The 22,278-nt window shown below is 36.1% G+C and overlaps 1 protein-coding gene across 2 annotated transcripts in view; it reads left to right on the top strand.

The window, feature by feature from the left end:
- The window catches only part of RBM27 (RNA binding motif protein 27), a 71,025-nt gene extending 49,238 nt beyond the window's left edge, over positions 1–21,787 (top strand). For both annotated transcript variants that reach the window (XM_032404442.1, XM_032404441.1), the window contains exons 15-21: positions 1,866–1,985; positions 2,945–3,019; positions 3,164–3,328; positions 4,576–4,680; positions 4,802–4,993; positions 19,309–19,419; positions 20,633–21,787. In XM_032404442.1, coding sequence (XP_032260333.1) covers positions 1,866–1,985; positions 2,945–3,019; positions 3,164–3,328; positions 4,576–4,680; positions 4,802–4,993; positions 19,309–19,419; positions 20,633–20,716 — 852 coding nt within the window. In that variant the 3' untranslated portion in view covers positions 20,717–21,787. The remainder of the gene's footprint in view (positions 1–1,865; positions 1,986–2,944; positions 3,020–3,163; positions 3,329–4,575; positions 4,681–4,801; positions 4,994–19,308; positions 19,420–20,632) is intronic.
- The last annotated feature ends 491 nt before the right edge of the window (positions 21,788–22,278 follow it).

The raw sequence follows: 22,278 nt of genomic DNA, 5'->3' as shown, positions 1-22,278 counted from the left end.
AGGTCACTCTCAAAATATTGTACTGTACTCATCCTTATTCATGTGATGATGTGAGATGATAAAATGCCTACATGATGAGGTAAAGTGAGGTGAATGATACAGGCATTGTGACGTAGTGTTAGGCTACTGATGACCTTCTGATGAGTTAGAGGGTCATCTGTTTCCAGACCACAGTTGACCTCACGTGTAACTGAAATTATGGAAAGCCAAACTGTGGATAAGGGGGAACTAATGTATTTTATGTCCCGATAATTGTTGGTGCTTGGTGATGGATACATCAAATTGGTAATATAACTCTTTTGTTTCAAAAATTCTATTATAAAGAGATACCGGGGCGCCTGGGTGGCTCAGTCGTTAAGCGTCTGCCTTCGGCTCAGGTCATGATCCCAGGGTCCTGGGATCGAGCCCCGCATCGGGTTCCCTGCTCAGCGGGAAGCCTGCTTCTCCCTCTCCCACTCCCCCTGCTTGTGTTCCCTCTCTCGCTGTGTCTCTCTCTGTCAAATAAATAAATGAAATCTTTAAAAAAAAAAAAGATACCAAAACAAAGACAATTTTACAGATTTGGAAGTCAGACAGCCCTGACTGACTTGACCTGCTTCTTACTGGCTGTATTAGATAACTCGGGAACATTGGTTCCCTTTTCAATAAGTTGAGTTGCTGTGGGGATTGAAAAATTTCCTGTTAGTAAAGCATGGAAGGGGAGTGTTTAATACATACTAAGTGCTCAGTAAATTGTAGGTGTTGCCATTTTTTTTTTAATAAAAACATAAATTTCAGCTACGTAGGGTTCCTACAGTACCTCAGAGACTCTTGTGTAGTTAAAGTAGCTTAATTTTGAGGACAGTTAGCTATTGTATGATTGAGAGAAGTTTTGTATTTGGTTATGAATATTTAATGATATTATTTACACAGTTGAGTTTTCTATGAACTTCTCAATATTATATTCTGTGTCCCTTATATCATACATTTAATTAAAAAATAAAAGAGGAGCATGTGTTAGGAAAGACTTGAACCAGAGAGATTGTACTGTACCATGTAGTTCTGCTATGCCTTAGGGAAGACTAACTGGAGAGTGGTCTGTTCAGAAGGGGAAAGGAATCTAAATACCAAAACCAGCACAGTAGAGATGACCACCATTTTGCTCAGATCTGTGATCTAACTACTTATGTTTGATTATTACATTTGATTAAATATAATAAGATTATGATTACAAAGTACCTTAATCCTGTGTTAGGTGATTTGAAGGAGGGTTTAAGGAAACAGGAGTAATTCTGTGATCAAATGTCTTAATTAGTCTTAACCTAGAAGGAGGGAAAACTAGAATGAGGCTAAAGCTGTAATTGGTAAAGAAGCTGCAGTCATTCCTGTTAGTCAGGTTAGAGAGATACTTCGTCGTTTTTACTGTTTAGATAGTATTCCTCTTTTTTGTGTCTGTTCAGTAATGATTGTGGAGTGATCTTGTTTTTGTCTTGACCCATCCTGGTCCCAAGAGTGGCCATGTTGGAGGTTGATATTTTGTGAAATTGTTTTTGTTTAACAGAACAGTAAGGCCTCACTCAGAGTAGTTGGTCAGCTCCTAGATATAAGGGGCTGCAGTTCTTTTTCTCTCAATTAAAAAAATATAAGGAGAAGAGGAATAATGTGATTGCATTCTGAAACACAACATTATTGCTAAAATTAATTTTGGTTTTTATATTTGAGTGACAGTTGAATTTATGTATACATAAGAAACTCGTTTTATAAATGAAGTTTTTAAATGTAAAAAAAAGTTTAACTCCTGAAAAAAACAAAATACATGCAGTCTTTCTAAAAAATTACTTGAAAGCTTTTCTAAAATTTAATTTAATTATATTTGTGTTTCATAGATATTTTCAGCTCCAGGCCATCCAAAAATGATTTACAGCTCCTCAAACTTAAAGACACCTTCAAAACTTTGTTCAGGGTCTAAATCTCATGATGTTCAAGAAGTTCTTAAAAAGAAGCAGGTAACAGCCTTGATTCTAATTTCCTTAAAGAGGAAACGACCCATTGAATTCTTAAGTGATTATGTTAACATATTTGAATAGTTCATGTTGTTATGGAACTACATTAAAATGTTTATTTAGCTGCTTCTTTATGTAGTGTACATTTGGAAAAAAGAGATGAACAGACGAAAAAGTATTTTGCAGTTGCCTTTCAGTGGCTACATCAAGCACAAGGAAAGAATTTTTTCCGTATAAAAATAAACGACACTAAGTTGTCCTCTTTTGTTTGTTTTTTCCTCCAAGGTAAAGAAGCAGACAGTTTTATTTCATTATTTCCTCTTTTAATTCATCTCTTGCTTTGTAAGTTAGACAGTGTTTCACATAAAGTAAAACATTTATGTAATTGTTATTCATATGACTCACTTCTGAGTTTCATTATCATTTTAGATTTAAACTCAAATAGAGTTTTTCAAATAAAATAGGTATTTATATGTATTGTCTCAGTATAATTAGAGATTTGATTAACAGAGAGGGGTGAGAGGCAATATTTTCCTGGCAGAAATCCATAGAATTTGCTATGACTTCTGTCCTCTAGCTTCATCTCAGATTTTTTAAACTTTAAACTTGAAAAATAAGGATTGGCTTATTACATTGGTAAATGAGAACAGCTCTTGTTTTTCTTCATAAATACATTCATGTCATGTCATTTTCTTCATAAATACATTCAAAAGTGAATGTAAATGTCATAGATACAGTGTTCGGCATTTTAAATATTTTTTAAAGTACAGTTATAAACTCTTATGCAGAAAATATACTTAAAGGTTTCATCTCTGGTTTCAGCTATGTTTTGATTAGGAGCAAAATTTTTCTTGTACAGCATAGGGAAGACCCAGAAGAAATGCGTTGGTATTTTATGAAATGTATGCAAACGTTGGCCAATTTTGTTATCCTTTACTAATTTTTTTAATGTATTCATATAGGAAGCATTGAAGCTACAACAAGACATGAGGAAAAAGAGGCAAGAAGTGCTAGAAAAACAAATAGAATGTCAGAAGGTAAGATAAGAGCTCATTATTTGCCTGCTGGAATTGATGGATACAATGGATTTTACAAAGATATCCCTCATAGTAAAGTTTATAAGGGTTATTTATATTAAAATTTACTAAGTGTAGTTTTACCTTTTTCTGTTTATTTTATAGATGCTAATATCTAAGCTAGAAAAGAACAAAAACATGAAACCGGAAGAGAGAGCAAACATAATGAAGACTTTGAAAGAGCTTGGTGAAAAGATCTCACAGTTGAAAGATGAATTAAAAACATCTTCCACAGTCTCCACACCATCTAAAGTAAAGACAAAAACAGAGGTATCTATTTGCATTTTCCATTCAGCATAGGATTGTTGAACATCTGTTATATGCTTGGCTCTTTGAAAGTACATTGAAACCCTTAGGTAGCTAATAGTCTAATGGGGAGACCATTAGAGTAATAGTTTTTAAAAAATGTCTCTATATATTCTGTGCACGCCTTTTGAAAGAGGTGGTAATATCCTCTCTGAACAAAGATGTGTTTTTGACTGGATTTTTGGTTCCCTTTCCTGAAGATGAAATTGCTAGAGTGAGTGATGGCAAAAAAAAAAAAAAAGTGTATTTTCCTGTTTCATGGATTGTTTTTCTATTATACTACAGTGGAACCATCTCTTTTAATACTCAAAAGGTATCATTGGCTTTATATGGGTAAAAATGGGGCATTCTGTTGAAAAGATTAATCAGAAGTTCTAGATCATTTATAGTCTAATTTTGTTAATTGCCATTTGTTTCCTTACCCTAGGAGAGTACTTGCTGTACACAGTGGTTCCATTATACCACAGCTCTGAGTGGAGTTTTAGATTAATTTCTGGCCCTTTGAGAACTCAGAATAATAACTTTATCAGATCTATAGAATGCAAATTTTTATGTACAATATTATAATACAGTTGAAATTGTGGTTCTCTATATTACTGGAGGGATATAAAGTATTTCATCAAGATTGCTTTGAAAAAATGTAATAAAATATTTTTATTGAAATGTCCCCCAATTAGAGAAGGAACATATACACATTTTAAAAGTTAGAAAGTAAATGGGGGGGGTTAGTTCTCTCACGGTCACGCCATCTAAAGATGGATAGTTTGTCCCTCACACCAAAAAAAGAATGGCAATAGTTGTAGTGTTCAAATCTGAAAGCAATTATGTAGCTATTATTTATGTTTGTACCATTAACGAATATTTCCTATGTAATTTATTTTGCCTGATTATTTCATTTATGACTCTTTATTATTAGAGAATTATTCTCAGCTCCCTCTTCTCAGTTGACTGTTTCCAAGGTCTGATTTTTAGGTCATCTTAAGCAGTAATACTGCTTAATACCTTTACTAATGTCAGTATACTCTCTATGTGTTTTTGCACAGTTAACCTTCCCTAAAACACTCAGGTTTATTGCATCCTCTTATTCTCATTTTGCCAAAAGAGATGTGTGTCATCTTGTTAGTATACTATTCTGAATAAGATCTTAGATGTTATCTAACAAATACATTTTTTTTTTAACAAATACATTTTTACTCTTAATTTTTCCAAAGGCTCAGAAAGAACTATTAGATACTGAACTGGACCTTCACAAGAGGCTATCCTCAGGAGAGGACACAACAGAGTTACGGAAAAAACTCAGTCAGTTACAGGTTGAGGTGAGATTTAAGAGGAGTTACCCACTACATTTAACGCCTCAAATAATACTTTTTTCTTCCTCTGTTTTCCAGGCTTCAGTCTGACAGTGTATATTATATTCTACCTTTTGTTGTTACTCAGGCTGCACGATTAGGTATTTTACCTGTGGGTCGAGGAAAGACCATGTCCTCTCAAGGTCGAGGAAGAGGCAGAGGCCGTGGAGGAAGAGGAAGGGGCTCACTGAATCACATGGTTGTGGACCACCGCCCCAAAGCACTATCAGTTGGGGGATTCATTGAGGAGGAGAAAGATGAATTACTTCAGCATTTCTCAGTAAGTTTTTAAAGTAGACAGATGCAGCTCTAAAAGCACTGTATTCAGCATTTTTTTGCTGCATTCTGTATAAATGTCAAATGTTTTATAGATTAGAAAAGTTGTAAAAAAAATGGGTATTAGCAAATTCTTATTAATACATTTGAAGGTCAAGAAGCAGCTCATGCTTTGTAATTCCATAATACTCCACCTAAATGCATTTGTAGTGACAAGTTGTTCTAAGCAAATATTTGATTTTTGTGGGGGGGGGGGGGGTTATTACATGGTTTACCAGGTGTTTATAGTCAATAAGTGAAAATAATCTGGGATGAAGGCAGAATTCAAAGGAAGAATTTATTTAGGATAAGACACATATATCATTATATTCTGTATACAGTGGCAAACACTTTTAGATAAACATGCAAATAGAGATTTGTTACAGATAACTGTCTTTAATTTGCTCCTTAAACAGAGCATATCCTCTTTCCACTCATTCATTTAATAAATACTGAGTGTTACTTGTGCTAGAGTGTTTTCATACATGATCTCATTTAATCTTAAATAACTGTATAAAGTGCATGTGAAATTCCATGTATACAGATGAGAAAATGAAAGTTTAAAACTTAAGAGTAAACCAGCCAAGATCATACAGTTAGTAAGTGGCAGAACCAAGATAAAAATACACACAGTTGACTGTTAACATCTGGGATCCCTATTCCTCAGACTTTTTTTTTTGGTTAAAGATTTTATTTATTTATTTGACAGCGAGAGAGGGAACACAAGGGGGAGTGGGAGAAACAGGCTTCCCACAGAGCAGGGAGCCTGATGGGGGGCTCGATCCCAGGACCCTGGGATCATGACCTGAGCCGAAGGCAGACGCTTAACGACTGAGCCACCCAGGCGCCCCATCAGACTTTTTTTGGAGAAAACATTTCAGCCCTATTTATTTTTATTTTTTTATTATTTTTTTAGAGAGCAAGTGAGCATGAGTTGGGGGGAGGGGCAGAGGGAGAGAGAGAGAATCTCAAGCAGACTCCGTGCCCAGTGCACCGCCCCACGCAGGGCTCGATCCCACGACCCTGAAATCATGACCTGAGCTGAAGTCAAGAGTTAGACGTTCAACCGACTGAGGGCCGCCCCCATTTTCAGCCCTATTATGTGTTAAAGATGGTGAAGGAAATCTTAAAGAGCAAGACTTCACTCTGTTTCTTATTAGTATGATGCCCCTTAATCCTTTTTCACCCTGACATTTAAAGAATGGTGGGTTGTTAAAGTGTCCAGATTTGAGAGCTCTGTTGGCTGCATTCTGTTCACTCTTGAGCCAGTTTCTTTCACCAGTCTGATCATTGTATATACATATTTTTTTGTAAACTGGGAGACTAGCTTTAAAGTGACTTCTTGAGGAGTAAAATAGGGAGAGGAGCACTACACATGTGTAGAGTATTCTTGTGGAGGCAGGGTAAATGTTGATTTTTGTCTTTTGATGTTGAAATATATAAAATTAATATCTCCTTGCCAAATAAGTTGGGCATTTAGACCCATTACAAGCTCTGGTGAAGCAATACTGAAGTAAAGTGGAATTGTAAATTTGAATTTGCAGAAAGTTCTAGTTACAAAAACAAGGTAATCTTTGTTAGGTAGGAGGCTGTGTGTTGTATCTTGAGGGTCTCTGGAGACTATATGTAGATGTTTAAGTTTTAGCCCAGAACTCATGCTCACATGCATCTCTGTCTTTCTCATAAGTGGGGTCATTCTAGAGCATCTCATAACCAATTTTCATGTACAAATATTTATAAATCTGAAATATGGCATTTGGTTTGTGGAAAGGGGCATGTCCAGGCATTTGGGGAAGGAGCAAACAAAGCCAATGCAGGTGAGGTAACTTCAAGAAGGAGACATTGCCATCAGTTTTGATGGTATTTTGTTGTTTGTTTTAATAGGGTGCTATTAGACAGTCTTGAAGTACTAGAAACACACCCTAGTAATGGATAATTGGGCAGTGTAGTATGTTTTCATTGAAAGAACTACAGAAATATATATGCCTAGACAGCATTGTAAATAGATTTAGCAAACATAAAGGGTAACTCTTCTTTGAGGTATTTCATATCCCACAAAGGCAAAGGTAACATGGATATTTTCAGTATTCTTTTATTGTCCTTAGATTGTGAAAGGATCATGGATGAACCATATATGTATGAAAAGATGGTAGATGGGTTTTAATGAAGCTCTTTTGCAGTATGAGGACCTAATTCTGGAATCCTTCAGTTTATTCTTTTATCGAGTAATCTACTTCTAAGAATTTATCATAAGGGAATTACGGTTGTCTGCAAATAAGAGCTGTAAGGATGTTAAGTATAGCACCCCTTGTAATAGTAAAAAAGCATCAATCTAAATTCTCAGTGGCATTTTGCTGCTATTGAAAACATGTTTTTAAATAATAATACGAGAAAATTCTCAGGATTGACTTTTAGGTTAAAAAAAAGTGGGATACAAGATGATTATACATAAACTTGGAATGAAAGTCCGTTAAATTTATATTTCTGGGTTGGCAGAATTCAAGTTGGTTTTTCATTTCTTTCTTTCTGAGGAGCTATTTTCTTTGCTTTCCAAATGAACATATATTACTTCTTAAGTCAGACTTTTTAACATCACATTCACGTTTAGGATGAAAATTAGCGTTGTTGTTTTTTTAAAAGATTTTATTTGAGAGAGAGAGAGAGAGCGTGCCAAGTGGGGGCAGAGGGAGAGGGAGAAGCGGACTCCCCGCTGAGCAGAGAGCTGGTCACAGGGCTTGATCCCAGGACCCTGAGATTATGACCTGAGCCAAAGGCAGATGCTTAACTGACTGAGCCACCCAGGCACCCCAATATTAGTATTTTTTTTTAAAGATTTTATTCATTTATTTGAGAGAGAGAGATAGCGAGCAAGCAAGATAGCGAGTGAGCACTAGTGGAGAGGAGTAACAGAGGGAAAGGGAGAAGCAGACTCCCCACTGAGCAGGGGGCCCGATTCAGGGCTCGATCCCAGGACCCTGGGATCATGACCTAAGCAGAAGGCAGGTGCCTAACTGACTGAGCCACCCGGCACCCCATATTAGGTTTTTTTTTTTTTTAAGATTTATTTATTTATTTATTTATTTGACACAGAGAGAGAGAGACACAGGGAGAGAGGGAACATAAGCAGGGGGAGTGGGAGAAGGAGAAGCAGGCTTCCGCGGAGCCCCGCGGAGCAGGGAACCTGATGTGGGGCTCAGTCCCAGGATCCCGGGATCACAACCCGAGCCAAAGGCAGACGCCCAACCGACTGAGCTACCCAGGTGCCCCCATATTAGTGTTTTTATACTGTATATTTTAAAACCAAATTAGAGGATATTTATTAATGTTGGGCTTTTAGATCCCAGATGCTTACATAAAAAATATGTGTAAATTAAACTATATACATATTTAAAATATATAATATATCTAATATACAGTGAGAACTATATATAACATAAAGCATATGTTATAATATATAAATGTTTTAAAGATTTTATGAGAGGGAGCGTGCATGCGCATGGAGAAGGGCAGAGAGGGAGAGAGAATCTGAAGCAGACTCCTCACCGAGTAGGGATCCCAAGTTGGGGCTCGATCCCATGACGATCCCATGACCATGAGATCGTACCTGAGCTGAAACCAAGAGTTGCATGGTTAACCAACTGAGCCACCCAGGCACCCCTATATATAAATATTTTAATAGCATATATCAGAGGTCAGCAGACTTTTTCTGTAAAGGACCAGATAGTAAATATTTTAGGTTTTTGTGGACTATATACTGTCTCTTGAGTTTTCTTCTCTTCCACCGCCTCCTTCACCTGCTCCTCCCTCTCCCTCTTCTTTTTTATGTTTTTTTTTTTAATTTTTAAAAATTTTTAAGTAGGGGTACCTGAGTGGCTCAGTCATTAAGCATCTGCCTTCAGCTCAGGTCATGATCCCAGGGTCCTGGGATCGAGCCCTGCATCGGGCTCCCTGCTCAGCGGGGTGCCTGCAGAATTCTCCCTCTCCCACCCCCCGTTTGTGTTCCCTCTCTCGCAGTGTCTCTCTCTGTCAAATAAATAAATAAAATCTTTAAAAAAATAAAAGAAAATAAAAATTTTTAAGTAATCTCTACAGCCAATATGGGGGTCTAACTCAGGACCCTGAGATCAAGAGTCACATGCTCTTCCACCTGAGCCAGCCAGGTGCTCTTCTTTTTCCCTTTTTTTTTTTTTTAAAGATTTTATTTATTTGGAGAGAGAGAGAGCACATGTGGGGGTAGGGGCAGAGGGAAAGGGAGAAGCAGACTCCCCGCTGAGCAGGGTGCCCGATGCTGGGCTCAGTCCCAGGACCCTGAGATCATGACCTGAGCCAAAAGCAGACGCTTAACTGACTGAGCCACCCAGGTGCCTCTCTTCTTTTTCACTTTTTTTTTTTTTTTTAAAGATTTTTATTTATTTATTTGACAGAGAGAGACAGAGGGAGAGAGGGAACACAAGCAGGGGGAGTGGGAGAGGGAGAAGCAGACTTCCCGCCGAGCAGGGAGCCCGATGCGGGGCTCGATCCCAGGACCCTGGGATCCTGACCTGAGCCGAAGGCAGACGCTTAACGACTGAGCCACTCAGACGCCCCAACTTCTTTTTCACTCTTAATAACCTTTTAAAAACATAAAAACCATTCTTAGCTCACAGGCTATCAAAAACAAGTTACTGGATCACATTTGGCCTGATGACTATAGTTTGCAGAGAGATGGTATATGCTTATCATATTACTTTTTATATTAAGTATTTAAGTTAAAAAATATAAAATAGTATTATGTAGCATATAAATAGAATTTTATGTTTTTAAAGGTAAAATCAGTCTGGCAAGAAGAACTTTTAAAAATTTGACAGAGATCTGAGGATAATACAGACCTTTATGAAGAATTCCCTCTAAGTATTTTAATATTAAAATTTAGGTCAGAAGATGAAAATTTTAAGTCATAGAGCCTTGCTTGAGGGCACAGACAGGACAAGAGCTAAGGTACTTTCCTTTGCCCCTGATTAAAAGAGAGGTTTGGCAAGTTGCAACAGAAGAGTTACTTAAACTAAATGTTTGGAATACTTGAAATGCACTTAGGCATTTTCAAGTAGTATTCATCAGTTACAAGATTTTTGAACTGTGGTGTAGTGTGTTTTAGCTGTTGCACTCAATGATACAGGGTGGAACTTGATTTTTTTTTTTCTTCTTGATTATGAAAGTAATACATGCATTTCAAGAAGTGTTTGGCTACAAGTAAAATATGAATAACTTGGGAAATGTGAACATTTATTTTCTTTCTTTTCAAGAAATCTAGAGGTAAGGAGGTTTTAGGTTTAATTTATTCAGAAACTCAGGCACACAACTTCTTTTCATATTTTTCCTCTAGTATCCTAGTATGTTGGCTTTTGTTCTTAGGCTTTTTTCTTCATGGTGTGACACCAGGATGTCTGCAGCAACCACAGACTTCACGGCCTCTAAAAAGAGTGTCCAAAGGCAGAAAAGAACAGTACCTTTCTTACGACATTTTTTAAAATCATGAGATAACCTTCCCAGAAAATATCCCTGCCTTAACCCTCATCCTCCATGCCCACCTGACTCCTGACATGCGCCACTCTCACTCAGGACTTGTGCCCTCATGTGTCTTAGCCAGAATTGTCACTTACCCATTTGTAAGCCAATCCCTCTTGAGGAAACCATTACCATGATTGAATTAAATCAGTCATGGTTCCATATGCCAGTTGGCCAATGATAAAAATCACGATCAATTAGAATGGAAAGAGATTAAGTAGTTGGTTTAGACAACTAACACAGTGTCTTTTTTTTTTTTTTTTAAGGTTTTATCTAAATTCCAGTTAGTTAACATACGGTATAAGATTAGTTTCCAGTATACAGTATGGTGATTTAACACTTCCATACGTCATGCAGTGCTCATCATGACAAGTGTCCTTAATCCCCATCACCTGCTTCACCCATCCCCCACCCACCTCCCATCTGGTAACCATCAGTTTGTTCTCTATAGTTATGAGTCTTTCTCTTGGTTTGCCCCTTTCTCTCTCTCTCTTTTTTTTTTTCCTTTGCTCATTTGTTTTGTTTCTTCAGTTCCACATATGAGTGAAGTCATATGGTATTTGTCTTCCTCTGACTTACTTTGCTCAGCACAATGCTCTCTATTTCTAGTTCTATCCATGTCATTGCAAATGGCAAGATTTCATTCTTATAGCTGAATAATACTCCATTGTCTGTGTCTTGTGTGTACACACAACACATCTTTATATATTCATCAGTCGGTGGACACTTGGACTGTTTCTATAATTTGGCTATTGTAAATAATACTGCTATAAATGTCGAAGTGCATGTATTCCTTTGATTTAATGTTTTTGTATTCTTTGGGTAAATATCCAGTGGTGCAATTGCTGGATTGTAGGGTAGTTTTATTTTTGGGGGGCAGAGGTGTAGTTATATTTTTAACTTTGTGAGGAACCTCCATACTCTCTTCCACAGTGACCGCCCCCAGTTTACGTTTCCACCAACAGTGCAAGAGGCTTCCTCTTTTACCACATCCTTCCAGCACCTGTTGTTTCTTGTGTTGTTGATTTAAGCCATTCTGATAGGTGTGCCTCACTGTAATTTTGATTTGTATTTCCCTGATAATAAATGATGGTGAGCATCTTTTCTTTTCTTTTTTTTTTTTTTAAGATTTTATTTATTTGACAGAGAGAGTGAGCACAAGCAGGGGGAGGGGCAGAGGGAGAGGGAGAAGCAGGCTCCCCACTGAGCAGGGAGCCTGATGTGGCGCTCGATCCCCGGACCCTGGGATCATGACCTGAGCTGAAGGCAGACGCTTAACGACTGAGCCACCCAGGCGCCCCTGAGCATCTTTTCATGTGTCTGTTGGCCATCTGGATATCTTCTTTGGAGAAATGTCTGTTGATTTCTCTTGCCCATCTTTTAATTTGATTATTTGTTTTGGGGGGGGGTGTTGAATTTTATAAGTTTTTTATGTATGTTGGATACTCTTTATCGGATATGTCATTTGCAAGTATCTTCTCCCATTCTATAGGTTGCCTTTTATATTGATTGTTTCCTTTCGTTGTGCAGAGGCTTTTTATTTTGATGTAGTTCAGAATTTTTTGTGCTGTTATTTCCCTTCCCTCAGGAGACCTATCTAGAAAAACACTGCTACAGCCAATAGCAGAGAAATTACTGCCTCAGCTCTCTTCTAGGATTTTTATGGTTTCAGGCCTCACATTTAGGTTTTTAATCCATTTTGAGTTTATTTTTGTGTTTGGTGAAAGAGAATGGTTCAGTTTCATTCTTCTGCAAGACAGTGTCTTCTATGATGTTCATTGAAGAAGACTTGGAAAGCATTTTAGTTACAGAAAGAAGCAAACAACTTTAAGTACCTTAGATTCTTTTGATAGGAATGTTTTAGTTTTCTTAAAAGTTATATGTGTACATCATTTGAAAACCCAAATGAACTTATATTTACAGAGTTGTTAAACATTCTCCTGCTCGATTTCTCATTTTCTCTTCTTTAAGGATGTCTACTTTTAAATCTTTTAGCTGAATTTTTGAGTATTTTTTCATTTTTAAATAATGTGATTTTACTGTTACTTCTTGATTTTTAAATTATAAGCATTATATATTGACATTAATCCTTTTGCTTTTCAGCTCCCCAGTTTTTTTGGCTGTGTTGTATTCTCTCCTATTTTCTCTTTTCTTACGGATTTATGCCTTTAAAAAATAAATCACTTTAGTATCATTGCATACTATGGATGCAATGCACTCTTCTATCTGTAGCCAGAGAGCATTTTGAGTCTTAAGAAAGTAAAAAGGTTTAGAAATCTGTTTCTGTACTCCCAAAAATATTTATGTAATTCATTCAAATTTTTGTGTTCTTACTGGCAAGAACTTCTAATTTGCCTGTTTCTTCATGCCTGGAACTTCATGTAAGACAATGGAATACTTCTGTTGTAATTACTAAAGACTTCTCACATATGGTTAGATTTTCCCTGTAGCCTCTCTAGATACGGTTTTTACCCTTTCCCATCTTCCAAGTGTGTGGAAATACATTTGAGAGTTTTACTGTATATGAAAGTGATACCTTATTGTTTGACAAGTAATAGCTTTTGTGTTTACCAGAACAAAAGTTACCCTTTCTCTGCATTTAACATTCAGAGAAACTTTTCTGAATAGCACTTCAGTGACTGCCCTTCCTCAGGCCTTGTTAAAAAAAAAAAAAAAAGTGGTAGATCTTTTGTGAATTACTGATACTTACTGCCATTTGATGGCTAGCATGTTTTCCCTTTTTTTCGCTGTTACGAACAATGTTAATAACATCTTACTGGATTTGGTGATTTTGAGTAGAATAATTTGTTATGCGGGACAGTCCTGCACATGTCAAGACCTTTAGCACTGCTGTTAAATGCCAGGAAGTGCTCTTCGGTCTGTGTGACACCCAAAATGCCCCCAGGGTAATGTTACTGTCTCAGTTGAGAACCTTGTTTTACTTTGGTTTGTAGGAGTGAGATGACTAGATCAAAGGCATGCATATTTAAAATTTTGGGACAGCTTGCCAAATAACCCTGCAGGAATGTTGTACTAATTCATACTTGCGGTGACATTGGATAAGAGTACCTGTTTGCTTATATCCTCAATAGCATTTGAGTTTTGTTTTTTCATATTTGCTAGTCAGGTGATTGATGAATGATAACTGACAGAACTGGCATCGGTTTGTGATCTGGGAAAATGGTTGGGCTAGATAAATCTCTCTCTGCATAACTTCTGCCTCTAAGGTTCCAAGTACCTCTGAGTTACTACATGTAACTTTTCATTGATGGCCTATAATTGATTTTCTCATATTCACCTATATATCAGTATATAATTTTTTTTGAATTATCTTATATATTTTGAGGGGCGGCACACGTGTACAAAGTGTAAAAGAAATAAAAGTGTATGCAGTGAAAGATAAGGTTTCCTTCTATACCCAGTCACTCAGTTTCACTCCCCATAGGCATGTATTGTTTTCTGTTTCTTACATATCTTCTTGAAGATATTCTTTCTGTATATATGTATTATTTTGTCTCTCTTTTAACACAAATGGTGGTATGTTAAACAGTACTCTCTTGCATGTGCATTTTTCATTTAATATGTGTTAGCTTGTTAATAGAAATGATGCTATATGAGTGCATGTGGTGTTGCTCTGTTCTTTTTAATGGCTGCGTGGTGTTTCATTGCATCGATGTACCACACTGGATTTAAACTGTCCCATAGTGATGGAGAGCTAACTTTTGCCTACTATTTCATTATTTCAAGCCAAATTATAGATATGTGTGTGAGATAATATATATGTGGGTATAGAAAAATTACGTATTTTAATAGATATGTGACATTTTAGAGGCCAGTTTTAAAGTTGTTAAAGTACTTTTTAACAAAAGAGTACATGCAAATCATTTAAAATATGGTTAATTGGAAGTAAAAATCTCCCCTTTTCTTGATCTCTGCCTACTCTTAAAAGGTAGATAGCTGTACAGAAAAAAATTATTAATATAAGAATATATACACAAAGTCTCTCACTTGAAAAAATTTACCAGAGTGGGCTTATATTATAAATACAGAACTGCATTTTAAGCCTTGCTTTTTTAACATAAATATCTTAGCTGTTTGGTGTTTTCTTAAAATTATAAGGATAATACTCAATTTAAAATACTTACTGAAACAAACTATACCAAGTAGAAATGTATATAATTCAGTGATTTAGCAGAAGGTAAATGTGTATATACCTACCCCTCAGGTCAGGAAAAAGAATATTCCCAGCCCCCTTCCAGTCACTGTTTTCTCTCCTCCTTAGAAAAGTGACCATTATCCTCACTTTATGATAATCACCTCCTTGCTTTTGTTATACAGTTGATCCTTATTATTCATGGATTTTGCATTTGCACATTAACCTACCTACTAAAATTATTTGTAAGATCAAAAATCAATATTCAAGGTGCTTTTGTGGTCATTTTCAGACTTTGACAGAGCTGTGAAAAATTTGAGATACCAGATGCACGTGTTCCCAGCTCAGTTCAAATAAAGTGATGCTCTGTCCTTCTTGTTTCAGCTCTCATACTGTAAACAGCTGTCCTTCTTGCAGTCTATTTAGTACCAAATTTTTCTCATTTTTGTGCTTTTCATTGGTGATTTTGCTATTTGAAATGCCCCCCCCCAAGTGTAGTTCTCAAGTGCACTGTTGAAAGTTCAAGAAGGCTGAAATGTGCCTTATGGTGAAGATCCGTGTGTTATGTAAGCTTTGTTCAGGAATGAGTGCTTTTAGCCGAGTTCAATGTCAGTGAATCAACAGTGTATTTTAAATAAGGTGTCTTTAAATATAAAACAAGGTTATGTATTGATCAGTTGAAGAAAATATTTTGAACAGGGGCTCATAGGAACCTAACCCTCTCTTGGCCCCAGGAGCAGTGGTTCAGTATTTGCTAATTCTGTGCTTGCAGTGAACTTCATACGACTAGTGCGAATGAGAACCAGCTGTAGTTTTATCACCTAAATGTGCGTTCTTAAAGATGATAATATTACTCTGTTTTAAAAATGTGAATGGAACCACACAGTCTGTATTCTTTTGTGTCTGCTTTTTTCCCTTAACATTATGTTTGTAAGATTCATTAATGTCATATGTAACAATAGTTTGCCATTTTTATTGCTGTATAATTTTCAGTTTTATAAATATAACATAGTTTATTCTTCAGTTCTCCTGTGGATAGGTATTTGGGTTATTTTCGCTTTATTTTTACGAACACTGTTGATAGGAGTATTCTTCTAGATCCTTCATTGTATATGTGTATAAATTTATGTTGGATGTACATGGTATTATTGAATGAATTACATCAGTTTCATTAATGTAGATCCCTGCCAGTAGTTTACATGCGAAAATTCTTGACTTGGTATTATTAAAATACATATTTTTCTAATCACTAATCTTGTTTATTGTTGTAAGTTAGATTGTGGGAGTTATATATTCTTAATTCCTGACTGCATACAAAGTAAATTTCTAATTCTTCCTCCAGTAGTTTATATGCAGTACATTTAATGCCCTAAAATTCCTTTTGGAGGATAGAACTGCTACCTTCTTTGGAAGGCAACCCAGTAAATATAGGTTAAAAAATCTTCATCACTTTCTGTGGTTATAAAAGTAATACATCTTTTTTTAAATTTTTAAATAACAAAGTCTAAGGTGACTATGATTGATCACACTGTATTGTATAATTAAAATTTGCTAAGAGAGTAGAACCTAAATATTCTCATCAGAAAAAAGGTAACTGTGAGGTAATGAATGTGTTGTTAATGAACTAGATAGAATCTTCACTCTATATGTATATCAGATAATCATGTTTTACACTTACAAATATCCTTCAGTTTTGTCAGTTTTACCTCAGTAATGCTGGAAAGAATTCAAGTAATACCGAAGTGAGCAAAATAGTGAAAAAGTCTCTCTAATTGGGCTGTGTATGTTAAACAAATAAGGGCAAAAGATGTCTACTACACACATTACCAGACTTTTTCTCCGAGTTTATTGGGATCTAATTGACATACAACATTGTATTAGTTTAAGTTATACAACATAATGATTTGATATATGTACATATAGTGAAATGATTACTAAAATAAGTGTAGTTCACATCCATCACCTCACATAGTAAGAATTCTCTTTTTCCTGGTGATGAGAGCTACTCTCTTAGCATCTATTTGATTTTTAAAAAAGATGGTAAATATATATTTGGATGGGGCCATTTTGATACATCATTTTAGTATGTCCCATTGAGTTAAAATGTTTGGTATCAGGGTATAAAAATGCAGCCCCCACAGGGATAATAGAGTTTTTCCTTAGATCACAGGCTGATTTCTGTGCAGACAGTAATTGACTGGTTACGGATCTGGCTTAACATGCACTACTCTTTTTTTTTTTTTAATTTTTAATTTTTTAAAAAGATTTTATTTATTTGACAGAATGAGCACAAGCAGGGGGAGCAGCAGAGGGAGTGGGAGAAGCAGACGCCCCGCTGAGCAGGGAGGGGGCCCCCCCCATGGGGCTCGATCCCAGGACTCCGGAATCATGACCTGACCTGAAGGCAGATGCTTAACTGACCCAGCCACCCATGCACCCCCACCTTTTTAAGATTTTATTTGACAGAGAGAACATACACTCTTAACATGGAGTGATCTGAGTGTTCTGTGGAAACATTTGGCAAAAGCTTAATGACATTTATCAGCATTTTTCCTAGAAAAACTAGACTGAACCCCCATATTTAGAAAGAACCATTTCTATTACATTTTTCAGGATTGAACCCAGAATTGGGGATGTTCTGCAATCTAGCATCATTGATAGAAAAGCTGTAGGAATGACTGAGCTTTCACTTCAGTGATACTTTGGGGCCCTGTTCTTTTGTCTCTCTTGCTTTTTCTTTGAAATTTTTACTTTCTCTTAATGAAATTTCTTGGGGGGGGGAAGAAATTGGGTGGTAGTACTAAGAAATACATTTGAAACAGAGCAATTTTACCTTGAGTTAGGAGAGTAGGTGTTTAACATTTGTTGAATATGTAGAATGGCTGGTACTTGTCTTGTATGGCATTTCAGAAGAGGAAGTGGGAATAGCTTTATCAGCTATGGGTTGGGCTCTAAGAGATGCTGTGACAGCAATAGGCATTTAAAAAAAATTACACTTTTAAGTTTTCAGTCTATGTAGATTATCAAAGCTAAAGACCAGCAATTGTATTAAGATAGTATTTGTTGAAAAAGGATCATAGGGGAAGAGGGGAAAAAATAAAACAAGATGAAATCAGAGAGGGTGACCATAGGAGACTTTTTTTTTTTTTAAGACTTTATTTATTTATTTGACAGAGAGAGACACAGCGAGAGAGGGAACACAAGCAGGGGGAGTGGCAGAGGGAGAAGCAGGCTTCCCGTGGAGCAGGGTGCCCGATGCGGGGCTCGATCCCAGGACCCTGGGATCGTGACCTGAGCCGAAGGCAGAGGCTTAACAACTGAGCCACCCAGGCGCCCCACCATAGGAGACTCTTAATCATAGGAAACAAACTGAGGGTTTCAGAGGGGAAGGGGGTGGGGGGATGGGGTGCCTGGGTGATGGGCATTAGAGAGGGCACGTGATGTAATGAGCACTGGGTGTTATATAAGACTGATGAATCACTGACCTCTGCCTCTGAAACTAGTAATACATTATATGTTAATTAATTGAATTTAAATTTTAAAAAGCTTGAGATTAAACAAGTGTGTCATTTGCATAGCTGTATACTTTGCTACACACTAATAATTTGTATGTTAGGGTGTATATTAATTTGTTTTTTGGTTTAATGCCTTTTAATATTTATAATTGTGCTAACAATGGTTTTGTGCATTTGGATAGAACACTCACATTGTTCTTATGGACTCCTTAGAGCAATCCTAAAATAGGAAAAAATAAAAGAAAACTGAGATACTTTGATATTAAGCAACTTATGGAGGCTCATTTATGTTCAGTTACGTGCCAGTTAATGGTAGAGCTGGATCAAGATTTTTAATCCTAGAATCTTGTTCAATACTCTTTTGTAAAAAAAATATTTATTTATTTTTGAGAGAGAGAGCAAGCACGAGTGGGGAAGAGGGACAGAGGGAAAAGCAGACTCCTCGCTGAGCAGGGAGCCCAGTGCGGGACTGACTCAATCCCAGAACCCTGGGAACATGATCTCAGCTGAAGGCAGACACTTAACTAAGTCACCCAGGCGCCCTTGTTCAATAAACTCCTGATGTCAATAAAATCATGAGCAGAAAAAAAAAAAAAGATAGTATTTGTTGTTTTCATCATGACTTTTTTAAGTGGAGTGACAGTATCATCTAAACCAAGAGGAAGTTTTAAAGTTAACATGACATCAATACAAGTCATAAATTATCTGGGCAAAATAGTACATGTGGTTCTTTAATTAAAAGGGACTTCAGGGTTGCTAGAGGGGAGGTCGGTGGGCGGATCGGGTAACTGGGTGATGGGCATTAAGGAGGGCACGTGATGTAATGAGCACTGGGTGCTACATGCAACAGATGAATACCTGAACTCTACATCTGAAACTAATGATAGACTATATGCTCACTAATTGAAATTAGTACATTTAAAAAGGGAGGAAGGGATTTCACTTTTTCTAGCTCTTACTGGAGATTGTATAGATCCACTTTAATATTTTCCTCCCCAAGTCATTACACTTTTTAAATAGTATACAATTTGAATACAGACTTTTGTGTTTTTCTAAAATCTATTTTAGACTGCAAACCAAGGGTCAAAATTCAAAGACCGTCGGCTGCAAATATCATGGCACAAGGCCAAGGTGCCTTCTGTATCCACGGAGACCGAGGAAGAAGAAGTCAAGGAGGAGGTAAATGTAACGATTGAAAATAAGCATTCAGATTAGATTTTTTCTCAATTAAGATTTTTCTTGACATTAAAGTAAATAAAATATTGTTCTTTTATGCATGCAGTAACTTAAGACTAGTCTACAAGTTTACTAAAGAATCAGAACAGTTGCAGACATAAAAACCTCTTTGCGGGGGGATATTTTCTGGTGTAGGAGAGACTTTTTTTTCTTTTTTCTTTGCATTTATTTGGCTTTATTTGTGCTCTAAAAATTTTTATTCTGGTAAGTGAGGACATGGATTACATGAACAGATTTAATTTTAGCTGGTTGTTTTAGCTTTTTGTTCATGTACCATAAGTAAGAGATTTGAGTTTCTTATTTTCCTTCTGTGTCCAATTGGTTAAAATGAGAGTAAGGAAGTGGGAATAATAGGGAAGAAATATGAAAACCAAGGAGTTAACATAATAGAACTGCTAAATAATGAAACTCTTAAAATACATGAAAAATAATTTTGTTTTTTTACTCCCTATTTCTAATTTCTTTATTAAAATGGACACTTAGCCAACATTGTAAATTATTCCTGATTTGTTGTAATTTTGGTTTTAAAAGATGTTAGCATTTATCATTGATCAAGAGTCCTCTGACTATGTGGGTAATTTTAAAAAGCAAAAGCAGAAACATTTCCCATGTTTAAAAACAAAAGGAAAGAAAAATCTTGGTGTTTTGGGAGTTTATAGATATTTCTACTGTAAGATTTTAGATTTTTATGTAAGGTTGAGAATGTTGGCGTCATGGGGAAATTGGTATGTTCTCCATTCACAGATAATTGGATATTAAAGGAAAGGTTTAGGAGGTTGGTCATTTATTTTCCTTCTTTTTAAGTTAATGGAATAAAATTAATTTTAAATTTATTTAATTTTATTAAATTAATAGATTCTATCAAAAACATTTCATAGATTTTTTTTATTTCTCCTACTAAACATTCATATATTATTTTCTTTATTTTCCTGATGGTATTAGAATGGAAATCTATTAAAACTAGCAAAATTAGCAAGGGGGTGGAGAATATATATATGTTAAAAAACTGTTTTGGGTGTTTTTGCCCTGAAGGATACTCTCTGAGTGCATCGCTTGTAAATCCAGCCTGCGTTTTGTATACTAGTCTATTTGTCCTTTGGCCTAATAATTTAACTTTCTTGTACCACTAAGCAGATTTTACCCTCTCTTTCTTCAGGAAACAGAGACCTCAGATTTGTTTCTGCATGATGATGATGATGAAGATGAAGATGAATATGAGTCTCGTTCATGGCGAAGATGAAATCTGATGCGAGCTGTATAATTTTTAGGAATATTGTTTAGAAGAACAACTTTTTAAAATTATTTAAAGAAGTCAATGAGCCAAAAATTTTTTTTATTTTTCTTTTCCACACAGTAGGTTTAAGGACAGCAAGTTTGCTATTTAAACACATCTCATAACTGTTCATGATATTAAAGCACCAAAGGCCTAGTGACTTTTACACAGTTGTGAAGATCCACAGGAATGATATGGATAATCTCTAGAGCCTTATTTTCCACACCACCTGTTTTGTTGCTATTGGTGTTGGATTATGATGTAAATGACAGGGTGTTCAGAAATTTTATTTTGGATTATAATCTGATAAAATTTCATTAAATGTCAAAATCGCCTGGAATCTCTTAACTCTCAGCTATTATGGATGGGTCGTCAGATAGAAGGAGATATTTGTAATTAAAATACCCTTTTGCTTTCAAGAGTTGTCTTGGAAGAAGAAAAGTAAATTTATTTTAATTTTTTTTACTGTGGAGGAGCCCAGTTTGTATTCAATCTAAATTTTCGAGGTGGGGGGGTGTTTATGTGCAGTAGAAGTACTATTTTAGTGTAAATCAGACTGTATTCTTAAATGCTGTACGGCAGTGGTAGCTAGCGCCATGGTATTTCCCTTCTGTCGTATTAACTGTCCTGGATTTATGCTACTGACCCTTAGTTTGCTTTGAAATTAGTGAGTATTGGTTCAGTTGGTCCTCTTTAAAAATATTCTCAGAATGTAAAAGGCTTTCACGTCTTGCCCCTTTCTTATCCCCATTTTCTTTCTCCTGCCTTTTTATTAACAGCCCTGACTTACCAACTATTGAGATAAGTGATTCTTTTGAGCCACCAAAAGTCAGTCCCCAATAAAAAGTTTAAACCAGCACCTTGATAAATAAGTGATGTTTTGATGAGAATAATGGAAGGTTTCCGGGGCGGGGGAAGAGAGTCACCAGCTTTTCTTTTTTCTTTTTCGAAGCTTCAGTCTAGTTAATAGTTATACAAAAGGGTTAAAAAGTGTCTGAAATTCTTTTCCTAAATTTAAACCATGATGGTGAGGTGACTGGGGATAGGGTGGGGGCGGGGTGGGGTAGGGGGATGGGGATGCTAGTAATAAATGGGAGTCATAACTTGACTTTGATCAGATGACTTTATATTTTCATAATTTTGTAGCTTGTTGCTATCCATGAACATATGCATCCTTCAGTAGACAGTTTCCTTCACTGTGTGCATTTTTACTGTACACTGTATAGAGTAGAATATCTGTTAAGTAAAATATATATGTAAATTTATGTCCTTGTGTTCTGAATGTTAGAGGGAAAAGCAGAGGAGCAACACTACACTGTATTGACCCCTGGGAAAATAAAATGATTAATGTACATAGGATGTCACTTTTTCAAGGATATACACATCTATGTTTTTATATATGTGTGGTGTGAAAATTTGAAACTTCCTGTTGGCTTCAGAAGGTTCTTGGTGATTACTATATCAAGGATTTTGTTTCCTGAGGTAAAGGCTGTTTCTCAAAATAGAAACTGTTCGCTAAGAAACCTAAA

Source organism: Phoca vitulina, unplaced genomic scaffold, assembly GCF_004348235.1.
Source record: "Phoca vitulina isolate PV1807 unplaced genomic scaffold, GSC_HSeal_1.0 scaffold6, whole genome shotgun sequence".
Taxonomy (NCBI): Eukaryota; Metazoa; Chordata; class Mammalia; order Carnivora; family Phocidae; genus Phoca; species Phoca vitulina.
This window is presented reverse-complemented; position numbering and strand designations above follow the sequence as displayed.